This window comes from Carassius gibelio, chromosome B18 (genome assembly GCF_023724105.1).
Source record: "Carassius gibelio isolate Cgi1373 ecotype wild population from Czech Republic chromosome B18, carGib1.2-hapl.c, whole genome shotgun sequence".
NCBI lineage: Eukaryota > Metazoa > Chordata > Actinopteri > Cypriniformes > Cyprinidae > Carassius > Carassius gibelio.
Window position 1 is genome coordinate 7,995,980 of NC_068413.1, and position 24,784 is coordinate 8,020,763.

At 36.9% G+C, this 24,784-nt stretch overlaps 4 protein-coding genes and 1 non-coding gene across 6 annotated transcripts; 4 read left to right on the forward strand and 1 right to left on the reverse strand.

Moving 5' to 3' along the window:
• The first annotated feature begins 1,105 nt into the window (after positions 1-1,105).
• LOC127977085 (uncharacterized) lies at positions 1,106-4,192 on the forward strand. Its single transcript, XM_052581772.1, has 4 exons — positions 1,106-1,371; positions 1,477-1,632; positions 2,919-3,011; positions 3,411-4,192. The coding sequence occupies exons 1-4, from the start codon at positions 1,321-1,323 to the stop codon at positions 3,726-3,728; spliced, it is 618 nt and encodes a 205-aa protein (XP_052437732.1). The 5' UTR covers positions 1,106-1,320; the 3' UTR covers positions 3,729-4,192.
• A 4,035-nt stretch (positions 4,193-8,227) lies between these two features.
• Positions 8,228-16,471, forward strand: LOC127977470 (eukaryotic translation initiation factor 4 gamma 2). The gene is made up of 22 exons (XM_052582339.1): positions 8,228-8,408; positions 9,086-9,194; positions 9,496-9,590; positions 9,867-9,932; positions 10,010-10,135; positions 10,368-10,470; positions 10,723-10,854; positions 10,990-11,056; positions 11,153-11,304; positions 11,413-11,523; positions 12,045-12,227; positions 12,335-12,473; positions 12,554-12,717; positions 12,811-12,921; positions 13,229-13,357; positions 13,484-13,588; positions 13,687-13,902; positions 13,994-14,252; positions 14,342-14,546; positions 14,642-14,850; positions 14,982-15,103; positions 15,216-16,471. Exons 3-22 carry the CDS (start codon positions 9,580-9,582, stop codon positions 15,279-15,281), a joined length of 2,676 nt encoding a protein of 891 aa, XP_052438299.1. The 5' UTR covers positions 8,228-8,408; positions 9,086-9,194; positions 9,496-9,579; the 3' UTR covers positions 15,282-16,471.
• On the forward strand, positions 12,966-13,142 carry LOC127978056 (small nucleolar RNA SNORD97). Its single transcript, XR_008158498.1, has one exon. It is a non-coding gene; the product is annotated as a small nucleolar RNA SNORD97 (small nucleolar RNA).
• On the reverse strand, positions 16,260-20,098 carry LOC127977089 (trichohyalin). Its single transcript, XM_052581775.1, has 8 exons — positions 19,826-20,098; positions 18,886-19,026; positions 18,539-18,739; positions 18,262-18,449; positions 17,881-18,094; positions 17,137-17,235; positions 16,963-17,030; positions 16,260-16,896 (listed from the first exon to the last, which is right to left on the reverse strand). Exons 1-8 carry the CDS (start codon positions 20,096-20,098, stop codon positions 16,743-16,745), a joined length of 1,338 nt encoding a protein of 445 aa, XP_052437735.1. The 3' UTR covers positions 16,260-16,742.
• Positions 20,099-22,748: 2,650 nt separating this feature from the next.
• LOC127977274 (lymphatic vessel endothelial hyaluronic acid receptor 1) lies at positions 22,749-24,782 on the forward strand. Of its 2 annotated transcripts, none has more exons than XM_052582075.1 (6): positions 22,749-22,912; positions 23,020-23,185; positions 23,561-23,700; positions 23,897-24,319; positions 24,411-24,492; positions 24,576-24,782. In XM_052582075.1, exons 1-6 carry the CDS (start codon positions 22,813-22,815, stop codon positions 24,751-24,753), a joined length of 1,089 nt encoding a protein of 362 aa, XP_052438035.1. In that variant the 5' UTR covers positions 22,749-22,812; the 3' UTR covers positions 24,754-24,782. The 2 variants fall into 2 exon arrangements, with proteins under 2 accessions (XP_052438035.1, XP_052438036.1); XM_052582076.1 differs by having other exon boundaries at positions 24,414-24,492.
• Positions 24,783-24,784: the final 2 nt, after the last annotated feature.

Sequence of the window (24,784 nt, forward strand, 5' to 3'; positions counted from 1 at the left end):
TGAAGCACTGCTGCTATGTACAGTAATTACATTGCACTCAAAAAAATGAATCATGGCATAGTTTATAATTATGTATTTGCATCCTTTTGATTTTATTTAAATAATAATATTTTCAAAATGTATGTAGTCAAATTGCTTAGAATCCATGTAAATTGGTTCATTGTGAAAACTATTCGATTTAATCAGTTAACCATTATGAATATGGTTTAAATATATCTAGCTGTGGAACGAGCGAGATCCTATTAGTTATATTTTATGAGATTGGTTTGCATATAATTTATGGGCAATGGAATTGTTTAGAGGCGGAAATGATTCATACTCCAGTCGGTAGGGAGCGGTACGGCACATACACATGTCTATGGCAATGCAAATGGGAAAAAAAGCAGCAACCAGCGCGCGCGCGGCAGAGAGGCAGTTTAAGAAACACCGTTCTCCTCGCCATCTTACATTGGATAATCTTCTTGGATCAACCTGATTGCAAGGCAAGTTACATATGTACTCATCGTATAAAAGTTGACTGCTTTCAATATATATGTGTGTTATTACTGCTGTTGATATCGTATTAGACTGTATCAATGCACTGACTATCAATCTGCATTTATTCCACTTACGTTAGCTAAGTAACTTGCACATGGTTCTTATAAAAGCTAACTTTTTCTACTTTCTCCTTAAGCTACTTTTTTTCAGCTAAGTTAGACAGTATAATTAAAAGTAACTGGGATGCGTATTTATTTTTAGTTTAACGTTATATTCATTTCCGTATTTTCTGACCTGAATAGCATAACTTTGGAACTTTAGCCACGTGCATAGCTTAAGTTAAATCCGAGAGGGAAAAATGGTTTTAGGTGTTAACTGTTTAAAGATTAAAATAGCGATGTGTCATTAAACGATTACTAATCGTCGGGTGTTCTATGTGAACCATGGTTTTAACGTTACCCCGTCTGTGTCTTTTGCTGTTGGTCTGCTGTTTTTCTGTGGTTTAACGTTTGACGGCAAATAAAGACAAGTTATAAACTACTGCAATTAGTAAATGCGAGTACTATTCTAATAATTCTCAAAAAATATAATGCTGGCTTTGTTACTTCATAATCAAAAGTATGCTTTTGTTTCTAACTAAAACCAGCTGCAAACATAAAAAAGCCACGGAGGGCAGAGGTTCATTTCTGTCCAAACCATCCGAGAGGTGAAACCAATGACAGCCTGGAGGTGGAAAGGGTTGCTCTATTGACCGAGGTTAAAAAAAATAATAACGAGACCGTTATCAAGGAAAAGATGCAGCGTACCTTCTCATACCAACGACAATAAATTCTTCAGAAGCCAATGATTACAGAGGTCCGAAACAGATGGCCAGCATTGTTTGAAATTGGAGAAGTAAGTAGTTAAGTGTTGTTTGAAACGGAAGTGCAGATTTATACACTAACACATCTTGTATAAGGTGAAATATATTATTTTGTGTCCTTTTTCATCTTTTTTCAGGTCAACTTGGAGTTCATGCGTATAACAACTGTTCCGCTGATATCAAAATTCATTGGTCAACTGGACAAATACACTGATGGCCTGATGAAGGTGTTCCGTCACAAAGGAGGATGTGCAGGACAGAAAATCCACACCATAATGGCATTGACAGCTAAAGTAAGTGTGTTTTTATGTTTTGCTTTTTTTTTCAACCAGTTACTCATTTGACTTGACAGGAATTCAGAAATCTCTCTCACACTACACACACACACACACACACACACACACACACACACACACACACACACACACACACACACACTTTCTCTATCCCTCTGAGATGCCAAGAACACAATCTTTCTTACACATTAAATACACATTTATTTGATTTATTAGTGAGGACATCTCAGTCTCTTTCACACACATGCGCACAGTCTTTCTATTTCTCTCTATTCAAATTAAAGAACTTTATTGCCATTATTGTTTATGCACAATATTTTTAAAACATTATTCATATAAATAAGTTGCTAAATAATTAAGATTATTGTCTGTGTATAGTGTTTTATAATAGTGTATTAGTTCACCCAAAAATAAAAAAGCGTTATTAACTGAACCTCATGATGTTCCAAACCCGTAACTTATCTTCGAAACACTACGGAGCCCCGCACATGACATGCAAGAAAAAAAGTTAATCGTGCGCACAATTTAATAATTCATTCCCTTGATTCGCTAAATCGTGTGCACAATTAAATTTTTTTTTCTTGCATGTCATGTGCAGGGCTCTGTACAACACAAACAAATATATTTTTAATGAAATCTGAGAGGTTTCTGTTCCTCTATTGACAGCTACACTACCAATACTTTGACATTCCAAAAATGTTATCAAGACATCATAAAACTATTCCATATGAATTGAGCAGTTTAGTCCAAAATTTCTGAAGAAATTAACAGATTGAATTTAGGCTTTTTTTCACAAACAAACATTCATTACCTCACATCAGTTAGAGTAAACGGAAGCTCAGGAATTTTTGCATTGATGTGCGAGAACCAGTGAGGTTTGTTCTAGTGTGTTAAGCAGGTTCGGTTGAGCTTCTGTTTATGTTTGCTGATCAATGTTTATACAATAAAAGCCTAAATTTAGTCTGTTCATTAAAAAAATGCGATCATGTCTCATTAGAAAATTTGGACTAAAATGCTCAATTCATATGGAATAGTTTTATGATCTCTTTATGAATTATTTGAAGCGTCAAAGTGGTGATTGTGTAGCTGTCAATGGAGAAACAAAGTTTTCAGATTTCTTAAAAAGAGATCTTCATTTGTGTTCTGAAGATGAACAAAAGTTGGACAAAATTTATGACATAATTGTAAATTTTGGGTGAACTACCTCTTTAAAATGTAGCCTTACTTGAACTATTAGTTAATAATTAATGACGTTTTTTGGGATCTTCTTATGCTTGTTTGAGAATGAAGACAAAAACACCAGGCGTGATTGTATCCTGAGGTGCCTAAGCGTCTACCTCAATGAAGACATCAAGACACTTGTCAAAGAATATGTGGTAAGTGTGTGTCAAGCTATTCTCTTCATGTTACAAATTTCAATTTTCATTGATTAAGTTATTTTTCTCATTGGTATCACAGTCTAGCTTATGCCCTTGTGTGTAGTGTGCAGCGAAAGATTAAACTATGCAGCAATCAGTACAGAGCATGATTGATCAAACTAAAAATTACCTGTATAAAATGATCCAGTTGGTATTACAAAGTAAGCAAAATATGAAATCAGAATCGTGAAACACTCACATCATTATGCTGATCTCAGATTTGGTGTAGATAGGGAAATTAATACATTATTCATGGCAAAACAGGAACACAGTACAATTATCATTTCAATTACATGACTGAATCAATAGGAAAACTTGGAACACATTGGGATCTTATTTTCTTTGTTTATCCTCCAGGACTCTGAAAGTGTGGAGGCTGAGTCTCTCATTGCACAGACAACAATGGGCATCTATGTCATTCGAGCGGAGGGTGCTGGTCCTGAAGAAGAACCTTCAGATGTTGGTGTTGTTCTAGAAGGAGTTGAAGTTCTGCAAAACCTGCCAAGTGTCACACTTGGATGTGTGATGCTTTTTGGACTAATTGATGCCCTTAACCTAAACTATCCAAAAGACCTCAAGTGCACATTTGAAGCATTTCAGAAAATCCTGATGGAACTGGATTCAACCAAGCTGTCGCCAAAAGTTCAGGGACTGAAAATTAAGATGCTTCAGTGAATCATTGAGAGATGTGCTGATATTTACATTTTCCCCCTTGACTTGCACTTTTTCTACTCGTGAGAACCACCACCCTATTTTTCCAAATTATTGCATTTCACAGATTTGTGAAAATGTTTGTGTAATGTTAACAAGTGTTGTCATTGAATCAGATTTGACCTGATTGTTACGTCTACCTCAAGTTTTGCAGTTTTTTTTAAGCACAGTTCTTGAGGAAAAAGTACTGTGCCTGCAGTCTGTTAAAATCCTTTGCATTTATTTGTTATAGGATGGTTGTGGCAAAAAAACAAATAAATAAAGTAGTGCAATTAACCTTGGTTTGTTAAGTAAAGAATGAAATTACATTAATTTTTGTTGAGGTTGTACACAACACAGTACAAGTGAGCAGAGACCATCTTGCTAGCTCCTCTTTTTGCTGCCTTTTGTGCTTGTTATTTCTAAAATAAAAATGTGAAATGAAGTGACCCTCTGGCCGTTCTTTTTTGTGTTGTATATTTTGATTGGGGAGGGAAAATGGTGATGAATAAGTAAATACAAATTTATAAATATGATTTTAAAATACATTGGGTTTATTAATACAAATTACTTAAATGTGATGCATTTTAAGTAAAATAGGTTTATTTCATAATAACACATAAACCCATTTCTTATTCATTTAAAATAAATTGGATTAATTGAAAATATTACATAAATCTAATTGTTACTTGTTTTATTTATATAGGACTTACATATATTTATCACATTAAGTTTATTAATACGTTTACATTAAAAATATGTAATCCAAATGGATGGAAAATTTATATGCAATCAAATTACATAAATCTTATTTATAAGGCCTAAATATTTTTTTGAGTGTGTATGTGTATTGTGAAAGTATAATGAAACTTTCTAGAGGAGCCTGTAGGTCAACTTCCCTTATGATTAGTCCATGGAGAAGAACATCAACTATAGTGCTTTGTATTTCATCAGGAACAAATGACACTTTTTCTGAATTGCTAAAACACATTTCTTGAAACCATCACTCATTTTCTCCGAACCTTAAACACAAATCCAAATGCTCAAACTAAATTCACAAAACCTCTGACTCTTCCATCAAAATCAAACAATCAATGCAAAATGATTTCACTTGCACTCAAAGTCAATCAAATAAACACTACAGAGCATTCATTAGACACTACAGAGAAAAATGGAGAACACAGCATCCAGAACATTACAGAAAAAAAGTACCATAGATTGTATTGAGTAAACTATTTTCCAATTCTGTAAAAAAGTATGGTAATTGAAACTGAGTAAGGTAAATATATTGTATAGGCCAACTGTATGCTGCAAGAATACTATTGTGCTGAATATTGAATAGTACTGAATGTTTGTATATATTCAGCATTTGGATAATGCAAAAATACTCAGGTCCAACTACAAAAAATCCAAATAAATTTCTAAATGAATAGCATGTTACAGTACAACAACTTGTATACTGTAAGTTGTTGGATTGTAAAATCAGGGTCAGTGAGATATTCATTCTGTGCCTGAGACCAGCCAGAGGACTTTGTCCACATCACAAGTGATTTTGTCTTTTTGCTAGACAAAGAGAAAAAAAAACCCTGGTCTGACACTCCGGCCTTGAAAACACTCTCTAAACCTCACTCTTTCTCTCCTCATCCTCCACTTCTTACATTTACTCTTCATCTGCTCCTTCTCAGATTGTCTGTATCATCATTCAGTCATCTGTGCCACTTGTGCACTCTAAACTGTCTCGTATTTTGCACAGTTGACTTGATCACATCATTAAAAACAAGTGTGAACAATTTTGAACCGTTGTGTGTAAACGATGACAACTGTGGTTTGGTTGTCTTTACCTTTTGCTGCTTGTGTTTAGCATTTTGCAGCACAAATGCATCACAGTGTAATAAGTGTTTAAGTGAATGAGAAAGTGTTTAGAGTTTTGCTAAAAGAGTACATGAGATTTGCAAATAATTTTTGTGCTAAAATACTTTGATTTGACCTACATTTGTCTCTCTTTTTTTATTATTATTATTCAGAAACATCCAAAAGATAATTTAATTGTGAGGTTATGGATATTTGAAAAACTTTGCATAATTTAATAAAAAGTACATATCTCTACTGTATTTTATTATCTGCAATGACTTTACAAATTACAGCATGAAGGGACATACTATACAGTATATGATTCCCCTTTTCGTTTCATATTTCCTAAAGAAATTATACTCTGTGTGCATGTCACAGTCCATTTATAAGAGTGTGACCTGCATGTTATTAGTCCCACCCACATCTTGCTAAACTCCGAGAAACAGTTCCTTTTTTATGTGATGCAAAGATAAAGCCTAATTGCTGCCCTTGATCCAACTATTCTATCACTGCCAGGGTTTGCACTTCCCTTTGTTGCCCATAACAAGCCTGTGTGCAATTCTGTCTAAGCGCACATGATCAGACACACTTGGTCCACTGTTTCTTATCTTCAGGTTTTCATTAACACTTTGTGATGTAAGCTTCTCCCATTTGCTTGATGCTGCTGACATTGTTCTCTCTTTAGAGACAAATCTGTCTTGAATTGAATACACTCACCTGCTCAACCCATTATTATCCAATTCCCTTTTCTCTCATCTGCAGTCAAAACTCATTCAATTCCATGCCATTTTCACGGTTATTAATGTCAAATTCTTCCTCACTTGTCATTGGAGGACTTTATTCTACACTAGTTTTCTTGTCTTTCTTGAAGGAAAGTTGTCATGTAAATTAAAAAACCACTTATGGTTAGCTTAAATAAAACTGCCCTGTTACTTCCAATAATGCAGTATGTTGTAGCTGTTTCTGAATAGTGAGAGGAGAAATAGCCTAATGTGTTCACTCATGCTTCAGTCACCCTGTCTCTCACTGTGCTGGTCTGGAAGAAACTGGAAATCTGAAATGACGTAGATTCATTTAAACCTGCTGTGTTTCTAAGGCATAAGAGCAACTTCCTAATTTACCAATATTTTGCAGAATACCAAATTGTCAGAAGATTTCAACATGAACCTTTCATCATTTTAGTGGCAGCCTCAGGAAACATTGCACTTTGCTCTGTGACAACAACTTCACAAAATATCAACAGCACTATAATGGAACTATGTAAAACTATTAGACTCATCATATTTGTACATATAATCCCTACATAGCATTCTTATGTATATTCTGTACATATTCTGCTTAATACTATACAACTCCACTGTACATTCCACTGTAAATTCTGTAAATCATAGTTTCACTTACTCTGCACTTATATGTATATAAAACACTATATTTGTGCACTTCTGTTTAGACGCTAACTGCATTTCATTAGCTCTGTACTTTTACTCTGCATAATGACAATAAAGTTTAATCTAATTTAATCTAATATGTATCAGATTAAATCAGTTCAAGTAATTCAAACAGGTCATATATATATATATATATATATATACACACACACAGTGTAGTACAGACCAAAAGTTTGGACACACCTTCTCATTCAAAGAGTTTTCTTTATTTTCATGACTATGAAAATTGTAGATTCACACTGAAGGCATCAAAACTATGAATTAACACATGTGGAATTATATATGGAATTATATACATAACAAAAAAGTGAGAAACTGAAAATGTCATATTGTTGGTTCTTCAAAGTAGCCACCTTTTGCTTTGATTACTGCTTTGCACACTCTCGGCATTCTCTTGATGAGCTTCAAGAGGTAGTCACCTGAAATGGTCTTCCAACAGTCTTGAAGGAGTTCCCCGAGAGATGCTTAGCACTTGTTGGCCCTTTTGCCTTCTGTCTGCGGTCCAGCTCACCCATATCTCGATTGGGTTCAGGTCCGGTGACTGTGGAGGCCAGGTCATCTGGCGCAGCACCCCATCACTCTTCTTCTTGGTCAAATAGCCCTTGATGCCTTCAGTGTTACTCTACAATTTTCATAGTCATGAAAATAAAGAAAACTCTTTGAATGAGAAGGTGTGTCCAAACTTTTGGTCTGTACTGTATATATAATTAATTCATTATCATTTCATTCATTCATTTTGTGGTCCAGATTTGCCAAAACAAAAATTACCTAAATGACTAGCACAAAATTATTTATTTATTTTCAAAGTTCATCAGAGGAAATAAAAAATAGACTTATAGAGTACAAAATAGCCTACATTTATATTATATTTTAAAATACAATCGTATCAGTAAAGAACTACACTAAATCCATACTGACTGGTTGCATTGGATCGAAGACCATAGAAAAAAGGGACTTTGCATGGATGCAGCGGCATTTTCCAGGTGTAATCTTTTTTTTATGATCAACCGTTTTGTTTATCGTCAAATTTATGATTCCGAAGTTAGAACTACAGATTTGAAATAAATAAATACAATTGTAAGAGACCATTTAAAAATATCCGTAGCCAATGTGGTCCTTCTCATAATAACGGAAAATTACTGCCAACGAAAAGTCCTGACAAATACAAATCAACTTCCTGTGTGACGTCAAGCAGTCAGCCAGGAGGAGGCTCGCGCACAACATTTCTCACCCACAGTGAGCTGCATTCGTGCCTGACCGGTTACCGTCTCAAAACTCTCTAAAACATATCTATTTTTATATCCATCCCTTTTTTCTCTTTTAGAAGGACAAAGCCAAAGACAAAACTGAGGTTGCCTTAGTAAAGGTAGGGTTATTTATTATTATTTAACGTAAGATAAAATGGCTGCTGTTACGAGTGTGTGAATGCAGAAAATGGCGTCGTTATAGAACAAACACCTGAGAGTGTTTCTCCTTGAATTGCTGTTTTTATAAAATATTGATATACGTGTCAGTCGTTGTATAGATTAATATATCTATTTTGGCTTCTTTCTGTATCCTGAAGCGTGGAAATATTACATGATCAAACAAAAAAATGCATTCTGGCTATTACGCAGAAGCTATAATATTAGTGGAATTGTTGAGCTATGTCTCTTGGCGTTATTGTTAAAAACGTTAACGTTAGGTGTTTTGGTTGTCTTTCAGTCTTTCCGAAAAAATGAAAACCAAAAGACGATGTTTGCCCGTTTTTCTTTGTTAGCCTCGTTATTGTGCAAGGGTTTGGCCTCTTTTGTTATGAAAGAGGATAAATAATTAGATTCCGACCGAATATATTCGTGCTATAAACAATTTTTGATCACATTTAATCTCAATCTCTGATGCAGGCCTAGTTTTTCATCTTTAGAGGAAGAGGAAATTGTTAAATCTGATCAGACTTGTAACTCCAGTATGTGTGATACGCAGCCATTTCCGATCATGGCACTTGTGTTTTCTCATGGTTCCTTGATTTTCTTTCCTTGTTTTCTTTTTTTCTCTTTAATACAGTTCGGATTTCCCCACCCCTCCCTTTGATTATTATTCTTTTGAAAATTCTTCGTTGTCAAGCCGCCAAAGTGGAGAGTGTGATTGCAGAAGGGGGTGCTTCTCGTTTCAGGTGAGATCTTAGATCATACTTTGGCCAGGAGTTGGCTACCAGTTTTTCTTAATTTGTTATCCATCAAAATAAGAAACATAGCTTAGATGTACCCTAAAATATAATGACAAATTGCCTATGTATACATCATTGTTTATTCAGCAAAAGGCTTCATTTTGAGGCACCCAATTTAAATGGGATTTTACCAATGTTGAAGCTTTTCATGTCAGTCAAGATTGTCTATGTATAGGCTTACTCTCAGATGAAACACTATAAACATTGTATATTGACTGGCATTTCTCTCTATTGCACGCTGGTTCAGTTGCGTTTTAGACCCGATCATCTGCGTTGACGCCACACCAGTCACCTTGAGCAAGTGGACAGTTCAGTCGATTTAACTTAACTCATGACCGAGGGGTAAAGCATTTGCCTGAATTTTTTGAAGATTGAAAATTGATCGAGATGGGGGAACTCTTTTTGATGGGTGTCTTAAAATGGAGCCACTCAGATATTGGAGTACTTGCCACGTTAAAGTAAAAAGTCTTAAGGTGTATTAACTGGTCCACCAATTTCTTTTTCTGCTGCTTTGCTTTTTAAAATGGTTTCCACAACTCCTGTTATGTATTGTCTTGTGGTTGCCGCGCGAGTGGTTTTCTGAAGTGGTCTAATCTAGTATTGCTTTTTTAATTCTAGTGCTTCTTCGGGCGGAGGAGGAGGTAGGGGTGCATCTCAGCACTTTCCCAAGACTGTCGGTAACAGGTATGGTTTGTTAAAGTCAAGAACAGTCCAGATTTGTAATACTCTTTGGAGACTCTAATCGCTTTGTTTCCTTTCAGCGAGTACCTGGGGAAAACCCCAGGGCCTAGCGTTCAGAGATGGGTTCCTTCACGAAGCACTAGACGAGATGTCAACTCCTCCAATGACAAAGAACATCACGATGCATTATTTAGGAAAGTGAGAGGGTGAGTGTCCTTAAGGAGAATGAATATTCACTTCAACAGAGATGGAGTTTAAAGAAGCCTCTGTTTTTGAGCTCTTTTGTTCATTGTGCCCTGAGCCTTGTGAGCATGTTTTTGTGGTTGGGTCAGCTGATGCGCTCAAGCTCAGATAAGCACAAATTACATGTGGTGTGCAGTGTTCTTTGTTTTAACTGTTTCAAGATGTTTATTCTTTGCTCTTGCTTCTCTCTTGTAGCATACTTAATAAACTGACCCCTGAAAAGTTTGACAAGCTATGCCTTGAGCTTCTCAATGTGGGCGTAGACTCTAAACTTGTCCTCAAAGGAATCATCTTGCTGGTAAGATGGTTACTGGCTGTTTAAAATTTTCACCAGGTTTCATTCTGAATTTGATTGAACCATATCAATGTAAGAAACTGGGAAGACATGTTATGTTGAATGACCAAAAAGTACATTTAAAAAAAAAAAAAAACACTACTGTTAAAAAGATGTTTGTAATGTTTTTGAAAAGTGCAAAATGCTAAAGATAAAAAAAAAAATACATTACAGAATTACTAAGGTAACATACTCATTCTGTCATCTGTCCTGTAGATCGTAGACAAAGCCCTAGAAGAGCCCAAATACAGCTCACTCTATGCTCAGCTATGTCTGCGTTTGGCAGAGGATGCACCAAACTTTGATGGCCCAACACCTGAAATCCAGTCATCGCAAAAGCAGAGCACAGTGAGTTCCTGAATGGGTTGTTGAATCTTAAAGAGCTACATGTATTAATTCCCAAATAAATCATAGGTTACCAAATAAATTTCCCCTGTAGCTTCATTTTTCTAATAGTGCACCGTACTGTGTATTTACCTGCAGACTTTCAGAAGACTTCTAATTACCAAGCTTCAAGATGAATTTGAAAACCGCACCAAAAATGTTGAAAGTGAGTCACTCCCTCCCCCAACATCCTAGGTGGTTTTTTATTGCAAGGATTGTGCTGTGTTGCAGGTTTTTATCATTCAACTCTCTATTCATTTAGTCTACGACAAACAAGACAACCCTCTCACCTCTGAGGAGGAGGAGCAGCGTGCCATTGCCAAAATCAAGATGCTTGGCAATATCAAATTCATTGGAGAACTCGGCAAACTTGACCTCATCCATGAATCTATCCTTCATAAGTGCATCAAAACAGTGTGTATCCCACTCAATATTTCAGTCTATTAGTTCCACTCCATTATGTGTTTTGGTTAGTGATGGCTCAATGATTTTGATGACATGCACTCTCTACACTATCTGTAGCTTTTGGAGAAAAAGAAGAGGGTCCAGCTCAAGGACATGGGAGAGGATCTGGAGTGTCTCTGTCAGATAATGAGGACTGTGGGGCCCAGACTCGACCATGAAAAAGCCAAGGTACCATTGATGGATAAATATTTAAACACCAATTCGTCGGTCAAATGTTTATTTTTAATGATCTTGTTACCAGTAACCATAAGTTTAAAGTACAAATTGTTTTTTGTTTTTTTACCAAGGAATGAGTTTAGTGCACATAAGTTTTTAGTTGATTTGTGGGATTGTAAGGGATGAGTTTCAACCATGACGCAATTGTCTGCAGCTTGTTCTTTCTGAAATTGATCCTTGAATTATGTCCTTTTTTCACCTTGTGTCTAAAATTGGTAAATTTGCTAGAAATTGGCTTTGTATTTGTAAGAACCAGACGTGGTAGACTGGAATAATGTCATGATGGCTTTTTGGAAAGTACTCATAGTGCCTTTTAAGTCTTGCTGTTGTGAACCAAACAGTTCTTAGACTGAGATGGTTTTCTTTTTTTTTTTTTTTCTTGCGGAGCAGTTTTAAGTGGATGAAGCAGCCATTAAGTTACGCAAGTGTAATTTGTGGGCATGATCTTTTATCCATTTCATCCTTTCCCACAGTCTTTAATGGATCAGTACTTTGGCCGTATGCGATCCTTAATGAACAACAAGGATTTGCCTGCAAGGATTCGTTTCCTACTGCAGGACACCGTGGAGCTGAGAGAGAACAATTGGGTTCCTCGCAAAGCTTTCATTGACAACGGACCAAAGACGATTAACCAGATTCGTCAAGATGCAGTGAAGGTGAGTCAGCACAGGTTTTTCTTTTTCCTTTTACAAAAAATGTCATGTTGCAAAAGTGTGAAGTTACAAAAACAATATTACAAGTCTTTATCTTTCCCTCTCTGAAGGATTTGGGTGTTTTCATTCCACCCATGAACCAGGGAATGCGAATGGACTTCTTCCTAGAAGGCTCTTTCATGCCAAACAGGATGAAACTGGATAGAGAAACTCTTGGGGGATTGGCTGACATGTTTGGTCAGATGCCAGGTGAGTTTATCCCCTTTCAATTGTATTTGTTTGTTGAGAAATGTGCCATGTCTTCATCTTTACTGTATCTATTTTGGCAGGTAGTGGCATAGGGACTGGTCCAGGTGTGATCCAGGACAGATTTTCCCCCACCCTTGGACGACATCGTACAAATCCGCTTTTCAATGGCCACAGTGGACACATGGCTTCCCAACCACAGTCACAGTTTGACCTGGGTATGAAGCCTTTCATCAAGTCTAACCAGGTGAGCATAAATGTTTTTGCAGCTCTTACAGCAATAATAATAATTAAACAAACATTATTATTATGAGATTATATTAAACCTATTTATCCCTAGGGACAGAATCAGCATTTTCACAACCAAAACCAGAACCATTCAAACCAGCAGCAAGCTCAATCTAAGGACATGCCTCCACGATTCAAGAAGGGGCAGCTCAATGCAGACGAGGTAAAACCAGAGACACTAAGTGCCGAGTAAAACCAAAACGTCTTCCGCCCTGTGATTATAAAAAGACGCGTTATTCTGAGGGACTCCACTGGATGGCAGTTTTCATACTTTCTGTTCTTTGTTTCTTCCTGTTCTTTCTTTCCTCCTTATGCTTCTCTTCTGTCCCTCACTCTTAAACGGCCAGCCAGTCCGCTGACTGCGATTATGAGATATGAGGGTGTGAATTGTCAAAATAGTATCAAGAATTGTAATCTTTGTAACTAGCCTAATAATGTTCTGTATGTTTTCCCATGATCCATGCTTACAGATCAGCCTTAGACCTGCTCAGTCGTTCCTCATGAATAAAAACCAAGTGCCAAAACTGCAGCCCCAGATTCCCACCATGATTCCTCCCAGTGCTCAACCTCCACGGACACAGACTCCACCACTTGGACAGGTAGAAAATTCTCTCCGCTTTGCTGAACTCTCTAGTTGGGGTTAATATCTCATGTCAATTAGTTTAAATTCCATGGAATGACTTTGCACTGAAAAAACTAATCTTAAGTCCATGTGCTCTTTATAGCCTCCTCAACTTGGTCTGAAAACCAACCCACCTCTGATCCAGGAGAAACCTCAGAAGACTACTAAGAAACCAGTACCTGCTAAGGAGGAACTGCTGAAAATGACTGTGCGTGTCTGTTTGTTGCACTACCCTTTTGTGTTCAAAGCATTCACACCATCGACTGTTAAGTTTTTCTAATAGTTTACTGAATTTGTTTACAACAGGAGAACATTGTGACTGAATATCTGAACAGTAAGAACATAGAGGAAGCTGTCAATGGTGTGAAAGAGATGAGAGCTCCCAAACACTTTCTGCCAGAGATGCTGAGTAAGATCATCTTGTGTTCTCTGGAGAGGACTGATGAAGACCGGGAACAGGCTAGCACTCTTATCCATACGCTGCGTACTGAGGGCTTCATCACTGGGGAAAACTTCATGCAGGCAAGTTACCTTGCTTTTTTTTTTCCCCTTAAGCAGTCAAATATTTACATTTAGTTTTTCATCTAATTTCCATTATTATTTTTGTCATCAGGCTCTGCTGAATGTGTTAGATCAGTGCCCTAAGATTGAGGTGGACATTCCTCTGGTAAAGTCATACCTAGCACAGTTTGCAGCACGGGCCATCATTGCAGAGTTGGTCAGTGTGGCAGAACTGGCTCATCCACTGGAGAACGGCAACCACTTTCCTCTTTTCTTGCTATGCCTCCAGCAAGCTTCCAAGCTCAAGGACCGTGAGTGGCTCACAGATCTCTTCCAGCAGAGCAAGGTCAACATGCAGAAGATGCTTCCTGGTATGTCGTCTTCCTACACACAACTCTAGGTTTTCTGTCAATATTTTGCTATTAAATAGGACTTACTAAACTAGAGATTTGTTTCTCAGAAATTGACCAGAATAAGGACCGCATGCTGGAGATTCTTGAGGGGAAAGGTTTAAATTTCCTTTTCCCCTTGCTGAAACTGGAGAAGGAACTGCTAAAGCAAATCAAGGCAGACCCCTCCCCTCAAGCCATCTACAAGTGGATCAAAGACAACATTTCTCCCAAACTCCACACCGACAAGGGCTTCATCAACATACTTGTGACCAGGTACAGCCCATTGAATCTGCATTAATTTCATAAATGGAGAAATGCGAGACTGAGATTTACATAATTGAGGTCATTATTGGTTTTCCATTTAACAGCTTCTTGCAGTATATCTTTGCTGAGCTTGGTGTGAGCGAAGGTGATGAGCAACTGGCCTCCCCTTCTAAAGAGCAGCTGGACCAGGAGAAGCAACTGCTACTCTTCTTCAAGCCAGTCTTGCAGAAGTTCCTCCATAATCACACTGATCTTCAGGTCAGTGCCCTGTATGCCCTGCAGGTGCACTGCAATGCCAATGCTTTCCCAAAAGGTACAAAAACTACTTTTCATAACCTGCTGTGCCTGTTGTGATTTTCTGAATCAATTAAACATTTTTTTTTTTTTTTTACTTTATAATTGAGGCTCTAGGTTTTATTTCATTTATTTATTTTTGTAATTTAGGCATGTTGCTTCGCTACTTTGTCCACTTTTATGACATGGAGATCATTGAGGAGGAATGTTTCCTTGCATGGAAAGAAGACATTTCCCAAGAATTTCCTGGAAAAGGAAAAGCTTTATTTCAGGTAAGTTTAACCACTGTAAACTCTGTTCTCGAATGGGAAGGTTTTTATCCTTTTGAGTACAAGTATGTACTTTACAGGTGTAAAATCCTTTTTTTTTTTTTTTTTTTTTCAGGTGAACCAGTGGCTGACTTGGCTTGAGACGGCTGAGGAAGAGGAGTCCGAGGAGGAAGCTGACTGATGAACCAGAATAGTCTTCTAGTACACATTGATTTCCTGCTACATGACTTGCTGTCTTCTCTTTGGCTCCTGCATTATTTGCAGAAGCTCACACTCAGCCAGTTACAGTACACTGCTGCTAGGCTCATTAATTAAATGAAAGACATAGTAATACCATTATCATAACGTCTCTAATGTGTTTTCTCGCATCATAACCAATGTCAGGCTTTAGTTTCAGAACCACTACGCTTTTTCAGTAGAAAAAGTGGTAGCCAAATCTTCCTTACGTGTTTGTTTTGGTTTCACATGACACCGGACAGAAAACCTTTCAGTGTCTCAGTGGAAGTGAAACTGTTGTTCTATAGAACCAATGATTTGTTTACGGTCTGTCTTGGGGATTGATTAAAATGAATCATGAGATCCTGGTTGAATGGCCTTTGTAGGTTAAGATGTTGACGCTTTTATTAGTGTTATTCTGGGTCGGTTGCAATATCCTTCACCCCTTGTGCATGATTCAAACATCCGTAAAACTGTAATCACTGTAACATGTTAGCAGTTTCCATTTCTACCTCCTACTGAAGAAGCGATATTTAGTGCAGGCTTCTGATATCTAAAGTTTTAGTCATGAATTAAGATCCAGAACATCTGTTTAGTTTGATTTTTCACAACACACTACCTAATACATATCTCAACTAGCAGTAATTTTAAGTGCTTTCCATTGAAGATGCAGAGATCAAGCTAGTGTCAAAATAACGCCTCTGTTGCCCCATCTTACTTTATTAATGTTGTCTGCAGTGTGTTCTGAAAAGATAACTGAAATGTATTCTCTGTTTAATGGCAGTAGTAATGTTGCCCTTCAGGTCCCACTGATCTGCTGCAAATTATTCCAATCTTAAACATCGAAGTGATTATTTTAACCTGCCTTTTAATGGGTTATTAAATGTAAAAGAAAATGGGAAAAATCCAGAAAAAATGAGGTAAAAGGCTTTTGCCCTTGTCAATAAGGGGTTCTCAGACAACCTTTTATTGACAGGAGTTTTAACTGTACTTGACAAAGTTAATCTTGTACACTTGCGTTTGCCAACATGTTAACTGCAATCCAGTTGTCAGACAGGAAATGGCTTATGATCATGTCATTGTAAGGCTGCTTAGTGCTGTATTCATCACCACTATTGCTGAGTTCACAATAAAGGAAAAACTTGATCAGCTAAAGTTTTCTAGTTGACATTATTTGTAAGAAATATTCTGAGAATTGTACTTTTCATAGCTTTCATTTTGTTAAATCTCTTCTAGTGAAGATGGAACTATTTTACCAAACAGTACTGTTTCGGTTGGTTTGCACAACATTTAAAGTATAGTTTGAAGGTTAAAACCTTTACAAAATTAAATTTAGGCTAACTGAATCTAGTAGGAGATTTAGCAAATTGTTTACAAGCCATATTTTGTTGTTTAGGCAATGTATCTAAAACTAGACATTTGACATTTATTCCTCATCAGTGGGGATCCAGAAATATTCCACTTTCCTGTTTCTCCTTGAAAATCCTGATTCATGGGAGTCTGCCATTGGTGACAGCTCGCTGAAGTGTGCTGGGCCTGTGTCCCGTCCAACTCGAGGTGCAGCCACCCTAAACATCGTCCTGCTGAACAGACAAAACAAATTAAGTCCATTTATTTACCAAGATTAGCCTTTGAGTAATACATACCTCCCTGAACTTCTCTCGGATTCTTCACTGTTGAGGTCAGGCGTGGAGATATACACCGGGTCTCCTTCCTGTGTGCATGTTATTTAATGCTGTGTTATATAGTAACAAAACGGATGTGTTTACACTTGTTTATTTTGTTAATAATGTATTGCAATTACAGACAAGAAACATTACCGTGAAGTTCCTTGGTGTGCCATCTTGATTTTTCAGGATCTTAACCCTCTGGTCGCTTTCAGTCATACACAGGAAGTAGCTCTTAATATTAGCTTGACACTGAAGTAAGATACACGCATGTGTTATTTTGCCATCAAGTCAGAAACTAAATGCAAACAATCATTTCACAAAGTCATAGTTAATTCTTTTAGGGTTCTGTAGGTTTTTATTCAGTCATTATCATTGATATTATTATTATTTAATATTATGCCTGTGAATATTACATTAAAAAAATGTAATACATGATGTTAACCGTTTAAGAATTTTGCTCAGAATTTTGGTTTGGAAAGATGTTTTTTAAAATAAGAAAATGAAAAAAAAAAAAAAAATCTTAAGCTCACTAAGCGTAAAATACAGTAAAAACATGTAATATTGTGAAATATTTTTCCAGTGTAATTCCTATTTTAAAATATAATTTACTCCTGTGGTGGCAAAGCTGAATTTAAAGCAGTCATTACTCTAGTTTTCACTTGTCCATCAGAAATCATTCTAATATGCTGATTAGATGCTCAAGATTGTTGCTTAAATTTTTTGTGGAAAATGAAAAAAAAAAAATCTGAATTCTTTGATGAATAAAAAGTTAAAACAAAATTTTTTGAAGTAGAAATAGTATTTACTGTCACTTGTGATCATTTGTATGCAACCTTGCATACCAAAAATCTATCACTTTATTCAAGATGGACACATAAGGAATGGGGGACATACAGCTTTGGTCTGTCTCAGAGACTGAAGTTCTTCTTGGGCTCTGATAACTTCTGCCAGAACCTGGTGTTTCTCTCTCCAGCTGAGACACTCCCTGGTGCGATCTTCCCTCTCCCGCTCAGCTAAATGTCTTTCCTGCTCCGCTTCCTGCTGAGCTTTATTTGCCCTTTCTCTCTGCTCTTCAGCAACCAGAGCTCTGCGTCTGGAGTTCACCTCCCTACAGAGAGAGTGGATGACAGTGACAGACAGCATCATGAACCAGACTATTCCTATTTAGCTTTTATTGCATTATATATAATGGCCTGGATGCTGGCACGCCAGGATCCATTCACAATGCTTGTATTACCAAAGACAGATGGCATTACTGAAGGCTTTCGAGCTTACTTTTCCATTATCTTCACATTCTCCTCAGTCAACTCCTTCAGTTTGTGTCGTAACGTGTTCCTCTCACCCTCCAGCGTTCTGTTCTCCTCATGGAGAGCCTGCTTTTCTCCTGACACCCTGTCTAGTTTTAGCTTGGTCTCAAAGTAATTCTTTTCAGCTTGTGCTAAAAGTAGCTGGACATCATTGTGCTATGGATGACAGTATGCAAATTAATTCAGTGGAGCTATGTTTTTCATTATTCTGCTTTTGCATTATGTGTTTGCTGTTGAATCTGTACCTCTTTTTTCAGCAGATGTAGTTCTTCACTGAGCCGTGTTTTGTCAGCTACTGCGAGATCTTTCTCTTGCCTGCTGTCTATTGCCCGAGCCTCCGCTAGTGCCCTGCTCTTGTCCGCCTCTGCTCGTCCTCTATCAGCATCCTCAGCTGCCCTGGAGCACAGTGTCGCCCTCTGCTGGCTGAGATGCAGCTTCTGTTTCAACTAATTATTACAAAGGAAAGAGTCAAAAAAAAATTATTTACCATTAAAAACACCCAATTGGACTAGTTGAGTAGTATTTCAGTGTCGACTAGCATTAGCAGTTCTGCTCTTCTACTCTGACTGTGATTCCGGATGTGTATGCACACCTCTTTAACTTGGGCCTGGAGTTCCTGGTTGAGATTGCGCAGGGTTCTCATGGTGAGCTCACTCTCAGTCCTCATCATGATCCTTTCCATGTGAATTTCATTAGACAGATACTTGTTCTCCTTCTTTAGGTCTTCACATTCCTGAACAACACAGATACAGTGGAAATATGCATCCAGTAAGGCACAAAATATATTTTGAAGAATTTGCCAGCTTTCCCAGCTTGTTGAAAATTATATAATTTATACTCATAGTTTATAATGTTTTTAATTATAGATAGATAGATAGATAGATAGATAGATAGATAGATAGATAGATAGATAAATAGATAGATAGATAGATAGATAGATAGATAGATTTTATTTTACTATTATAATTTTTGTTCATAATATTTTTAATCAGTTTACATTTGTGTATTTTCCCATTGAAAATTTTTATTTTAAAGTTTTAGCCATTTTTTTGTGTTTTTGTCATATTTAGTAGTTTTTGAATACACAAACATAATTTTATATATAGCTACATACTGTATATAAATATAAACAGATTTTTTATTTATTTTTTTATTTTTACATTTAACAAAAGTTACCATTTATTTTATTAAACGTTTTTTATTGTATTTTTTACATGGTTGCACTTTTAGTTTCAGGGTTTTTTTCTGGTTAACTAATCAAAAAAAGAAAAAAAATCTAAAAGAAAAAATATATATGGAAAAGTATTATTTTTTTTTTTTTTTTTTTTTTTACTTTCACTGAAAACGACTTGTATACAAATTATTTTTCACATGTACATGTCAATCACATGAGGCACAAGTCAGAATATTTGAGAAAGACCTCAAATACAAATGCAGAATTCTATATTAATGTGTATGATCTAGTAAAATACACCCTTCTGAATGTGCAGACAGGACATTGCCCTAATGTTCTCCATCATGTCAGCACCTACCTTCCTCTTCCTCACTAGTTCTCCCTGCAGGTGGTTTATCTGCAGGAAGGAGCCGCTGGCACTCAGAGCACTCATGGGACGGACTGCACGTACAGGTCTTCGAGGAGGGTGTGTGGGTTTAGAGACTCCTTTAAGCTCTTCAATGCTTTCGAATCGGCCGCTCATGTTGTTGCTGCTGTGAGAAAGAGACTTAAAGGTACTACTGTCTGAAGCAGGGGTCCTTAGTGAAGTCAGAGCCTGGAGCTCTCCATGAGAGCTGGCCCTTAAGTTCATCTCTCTGAAAGGACACTGAAACCAAATGCAAACTTTACATTTTGAGCCGTTGTGAAATGTGTTTTTCCTCCTGCAGACCCAAAGTCGCTGTAGACGTGAATGGAATGGGAACTAAGGAGACTCACCAACATGCAGCCTGGTTCAATAATTAATGAGGAAATGTTATACCAACTCACAGGGAGCAGAAACTCTACGCTACCACAAGGGATCAAACACAGCTCATCTCATCCTTGACTAATTGCACCATAGCCTCTCAGCATCCTGAAATGAGCTGGTTAGGGTTAACACCATATTGGTAATGATGCCAGAACTGAAGACTGACTAGGTTTTTATATATTCTGATCATTACATACAGTCTGTTGGAAATTCCCCATTTTATCATCCATCAAGCAAAATGTTGAACCCATCTCACATCTCAGGTATGGATTGTAGTAAAAAAAAGTATTATTATAATTGCAATCAGTGCTGGTCTTAGACTTCTGGGGGCCTTAAGCAAAATTTGTCAGGGGCCCCTATCATGTTGATTCTTGTTAAAGTTGCTTAAGTTATTCAGTGAAAAGCAGGGAATGATTCACTCATTTTCTTTTGTTGTTTGGTTAATGACAGAGACAGCGGCAGGCTTATTAGGCTGCTGTCACTTTAAGACCGAATGCACAGATCTAATATACCAACAAACACTCAATTACTTTCCCAACTGTTTATGTTTACTTTAGACATGATAACTGACTGACTTTTGATTTTTGTGTGTATTTGTCCATTAAGTGCAAACCACAAGCCCAACGTGGTATGTTTCACTCCATCTTGAATCGCGGGCACAGAGTGTCTTCTATGGAACAGCATCTCTTTCCCAAAGGAGCTGTTATGTAGGAAGGGCAATAGTGCAGCACTTTAAAAGAACATAATGCTGCATCGCATTTTCCTTATCATTGGAAGCCAAAATCAAAAACTAAATAAAATTCAATTAATCGCACTACACTAATCTTTAAATCAGCTTTGAGAGCAAGGGGGCACCCTGGTGGTTTAGGAACCTTAAGCAACTTACATTCTTTGTGTATAGAGAGTATAGCCTACTAGCTGCAATGACGTTGCAGTTTTCATCTGTTGCTTATTGGGTTGCAAAGGGCTGTTAAAAAAGAACAAGCTTTTGCATTCAACTGTACTGCTTTTATTTTGTTTTTCTATGTAAACATGCACTGAACCCTTATTTTGCGTTCCTCTGTGCTGGTTTTGCGTAGTTCCTCTATGTAAACATGGGCTAGAGGGACATGCTTGACTGTTACGCCTAACTATTTAGAAAAAAGGACTGGCCTGCTTCTCACATTTTTAAACACAAAATGTGTCCTATGTGAACTGTTCCTAACAGACTTTGTTAAGAGTAAGTTTAAGACAATAAAAAAATATAAGATTCAAGTCAAATCAATATTTCATATCCATATAGTTATTTATTTTGTGATCACTCATTGTCACAATTTCACAAGTGAATAACACACTAAAACATAATTTAAATAGCATACTTCAATTATTATTCAGCAGAATTCTTCTGAATTATATCCTTACTATAGTAAACTTCTTCTTCAATAACACCAGATCCTTTACAAGTATAGTATACAAGATTGATTCCATTTACTTTACAGAGGAAGGAAACTCAAACCCCTCCATTGTAAATGCATTATTCAAGCAGAGCGAAGCGGCACAAATGAGAACAAGTTCCACCAGCCCAGCAAGCTCTGTTTGTGACTTTACCATAACTATTAGCTGCATAACAGCAACTGTATGTGACTGAACATTTTGAACTCTTTGTGACTTTAGCTATTTAGTAACAACAAGCAGAGAACACTAAATTCTTAAAATGTCAAAAGAATAATATGGAAAGACCCAGTCAAATCCTTTTGTCATGGTTTATTTCCTGTGCTCTCGGAAAAGTAAGGGAAAGGTGTGTTTATGTTCTTAGTCAGGAATTTAGAGATTGGATAATTATTTGAATCTGCAAAAATGGTACAGGATGCTTCGAGGAACTTCCTGTAATCTTCTACACCTCCCTTGTGGGTTCATTCAGAGGAGATGCTTTCTATGTCTGCCTGCATAAGTCATCACTATACACTAACACAGCCTGTAATTTACTGTTCACAGTCCCAGAGCTTCTCGCAATAGCATGCAGCTTGGCTGGTTGCATTGAAAGTGATGTGATAATGAGGCTCTCTGTTTATTTAGCCTTCAGAATCACAGTTAACACTGGAAAGAATGAGCTGCAGAAGGAAGCAGGCCTAATTCAGCAGTCCTCTGCTAACGTCACAGATGCTACATATTAGGCTTATAAAATTATCACTTGTCCAAGGACACATTGAGAGGAAATCTTTTTTTCAGTTGGATAACAAATCATCAAGGACATCAAAAAATGTTTTAAGTCAACATTTACAATGAATTTAACTTGCACTAAATGTGACTCAGACATGGAATTGAAGTCAGATATGTTTCCAACTTGTCCAGAATGTCTATATGTGCATGATATATCAAACGAGTTCCCAGAGATTTGACATAACTGGTGCACAACCAGAGGAAGTGAATGTTTTTTAGTTGTCCTCTGCCCTAGCTTTAAATGCCCTCATTGGGAAGGTCATCTTACAGATCATCCTCAGCCTCCTGTTTCCTATTTTCTTGGGTCTCTTTCTGCAGCATCATCAGAATGATTGTGTTCAAACTTCTGGACAGTTTTGATGGCATGTTCTGCAGTCATGGCTAGAGTCTGGTTACAGTTATGTCTACCGCTCTTCTTATTTACAAGCACACTCTGTGTAGATGTGAGTCTAATCCAAGGTAGGTTTATCTCTTTCTTGTTCTGTTGATTTAAATGCAATTTTTAATAGTTTGTGAATCTATACTTATGCACTTTATTAAAACCATCTTTTGTTGGTTGCTTTTAGTCCCTACAAATGATGGAATTTCTGGAGTATTGTTAGTCCAAACCAAGAACAATGTGTACAGTTTTAATGCCACCACAGCCAAAGAAGCATGTGAGGCTATTCAAATGAGAATTGCTAATAAGGCTGAAGTGGAAACGGCAAACAAAAATGGCTTTCAGACATGCAGGTAAATCAGTGTTTAATGAGTGACAACTAAACAGACGTTATAATCGAATTTAAAATATGATTGTACATATATATAGGTATTGATCTGCTCTTTTAGGAAATATTATTGTTTTAAAATAACATTTAAAAACCTGTATGGCTTATATACATCCTTTCAAAGTAGAATACCAGACTCATTTAAATTAAATATAATATGGGCAATCTTTATGAATGTCCAGGACACAGACCTACAAATACACTATATGCCCAAATGTATAATGAATTTTGTGGATGTAGAATAGAAGTGTGTGTGGTGGTTAGAATTTCTATTTGAACTCAGCAGGTTCTGTTTCTTCTAAGCGATTGCACTCTTAGAAGACATCTTGTTTTCACACAGGTTTGGTTGGGTTGAGGAGCAAATCGCTGTTATTCCCCGAATCGAGAAAAGCGATAAATGTGGTAAAAACAAGTTAGGCATTTCTGTTTGGAGAGCTAACATCAGCAAAGAGTTCGATGTTTACTGTTTTAAGCCAGCAGGTAATTAATTATATGCACAATATGTTTCTGAAAATACTTTCATAATAATAATCAGTTTTGAAATTGGAAATAATTACATTTAAAATAAAGTTTTTTTTTTGTTTTGTTTTTTAAACAAACATGTAATTGTAAACTTAAAATCAGTAAATAAATCTACTAGGATTATTGGTAAAATGTCTCTCACAATGCACCTCAGGTCCTGATGGATCATTTGAAACAACATCAAGCAGGCCTCAATCTACAACAGGAGGAAGAACACCATCAAACAACCGTTATTCCACTAAAACAACCCATCCATCATCCACCGAGTCAACCTCTACTCCTGCCTACACATCAAGATCCCTTCCTCCCTACACAGCCACCCCATCCACTTCCTTTACTTTCAACACTTCCTCTACAACATTTACAACAGTTAGTCTTTCTAGCACCAGTGACAGTTCCCAGGCAACAACAAGCACTCTGTCTCTTTCATCTCTCAGAACTTCAGGCAAATTCTCAACATCAGCCCCCTCATCATCCTCTCATTCATCCACTCATTTTCTTCTTCAGCATAGTTCAACTCCAACAGGTCAGCCCGCATTGTCCCAGACCACTACACATAACAGACCATCCATTAAAGGTTGGGTTTTGAAACTTATATCACCTCATTAATAATTGAATAACTTTGCACATTCATTTTATCACACTCGTTTGTCTTCTTTATATTTTAGCAGCTTCCAAAACATTTGTCATCATTTCCATCGTGCTACTGTTCTTGCTGGCAGCGGCAGGTGCAGCTTGGTATCTCAAAATGTAAGTGTTTAATCCACTGTCATGGGAAAACAGTTGTTACTGTTACATGCATACTCTTCACTGACTAGTGTGCTTTGCTTTAGTAAAAGAGGACAACGGCTTCCATCCTGGTCCAGAATGAGGCCAGACCAGATTATGGAAACGGAGATGTGGAAACAAATAAGTGAGAGGCATTGTATGCCAAAACAGACCAACAAAAACAACAACAAAGGAATATGCAACATCGTCTTTCAAATGGAACAAAACCAGGACTCACCCTAAAAAACACTGCGTTTTTGTAAAAAATAAAATT

What these genes read in the sequence shown, in the direction of transcription:
- LOC127977085 (XM_052581772.1), top strand. Translation starts at nt 1,321, where the DNA reads ATGATTACAGAGGTCCGAAACAGATGGCCAGCATTGTTTGAAATTGGA. An exon ending in CATTGTTTGAAATTGGAGAA is followed by an intron (nt 1,372 to 1,476) that starts GTAAGTAGTTAA and finishes ATCTTTTTTCAG; the next exon opens with GTCAACTTGGAGTTCATGCG. An exon ending in TAATGGCATTGACAGCTAAA is followed by an intron (nt 1,633 to 2,918) that starts GTAAGTGTGTTT and finishes TGCTTGTTTGAG; the next exon opens with AATGAAGACAAAAACACCAG.
- LOC127977470 (XM_052582339.1), top strand. An exon ending in TTCATAAGTGCATCAAAACA is followed by an intron (nt 11,305 to 11,412) that starts GTGTGTATCCCA and finishes CACTATCTGTAG; the next exon opens with CTTTTGGAGAAAAAGAAGAG. An exon ending in CATGCAGAAGATGCTTCCTG is followed by an intron (nt 14,253 to 14,341) that starts GTATGTCGTCTT and finishes TTTGTTTCTCAG; the next exon opens with AAATTGACCAGAATAAGGAC.
- LOC127977089 (XM_052581775.1), bottom strand. Translation starts at nt 20,098, where the DNA reads ATGAACTTAAGGGCCAGCTCTCATGGAGAGCTCCAGGCTCTGACTTCA. An exon ending in AATGTGAAGATAATGGAAAA is followed by an intron (nt 18,095 to 18,261) that starts GTAAGCTCGAAA and finishes CTCTCTCTGTAG; the next exon opens with GGAGGTGAACTCCAGACGCA. An exon ending in TCCGAGAGAAGTTCAGGGAG is followed by an intron (nt 16,897 to 16,962) that starts GTATGTATTACT and finishes TCTGTTCAGCAG; the next exon opens with GACGATGTTTAGGGTGGCTG.
- LOC127977274 (XM_052582075.1), top strand. Translation starts at nt 22,813, where the DNA reads ATGGCATGTTCTGCAGTCATGGCTAGAGTCTGGTTACAGTTATGTCTA. An exon ending in AATGGCTTTCAGACATGCAG is followed by an intron (nt 23,186 to 23,560) that starts GTAAATCAGTGT and finishes GTTTTCACACAG; the next exon opens with GTTTGGTTGGGTTGAGGAGC. An exon ending in TAACAGACCATCCATTAAAG is followed by an intron (nt 24,320 to 24,410) that starts GTTGGGTTTTGA and finishes TTTATATTTTAG; the next exon opens with CAGCTTCCAAAACATTTGTC.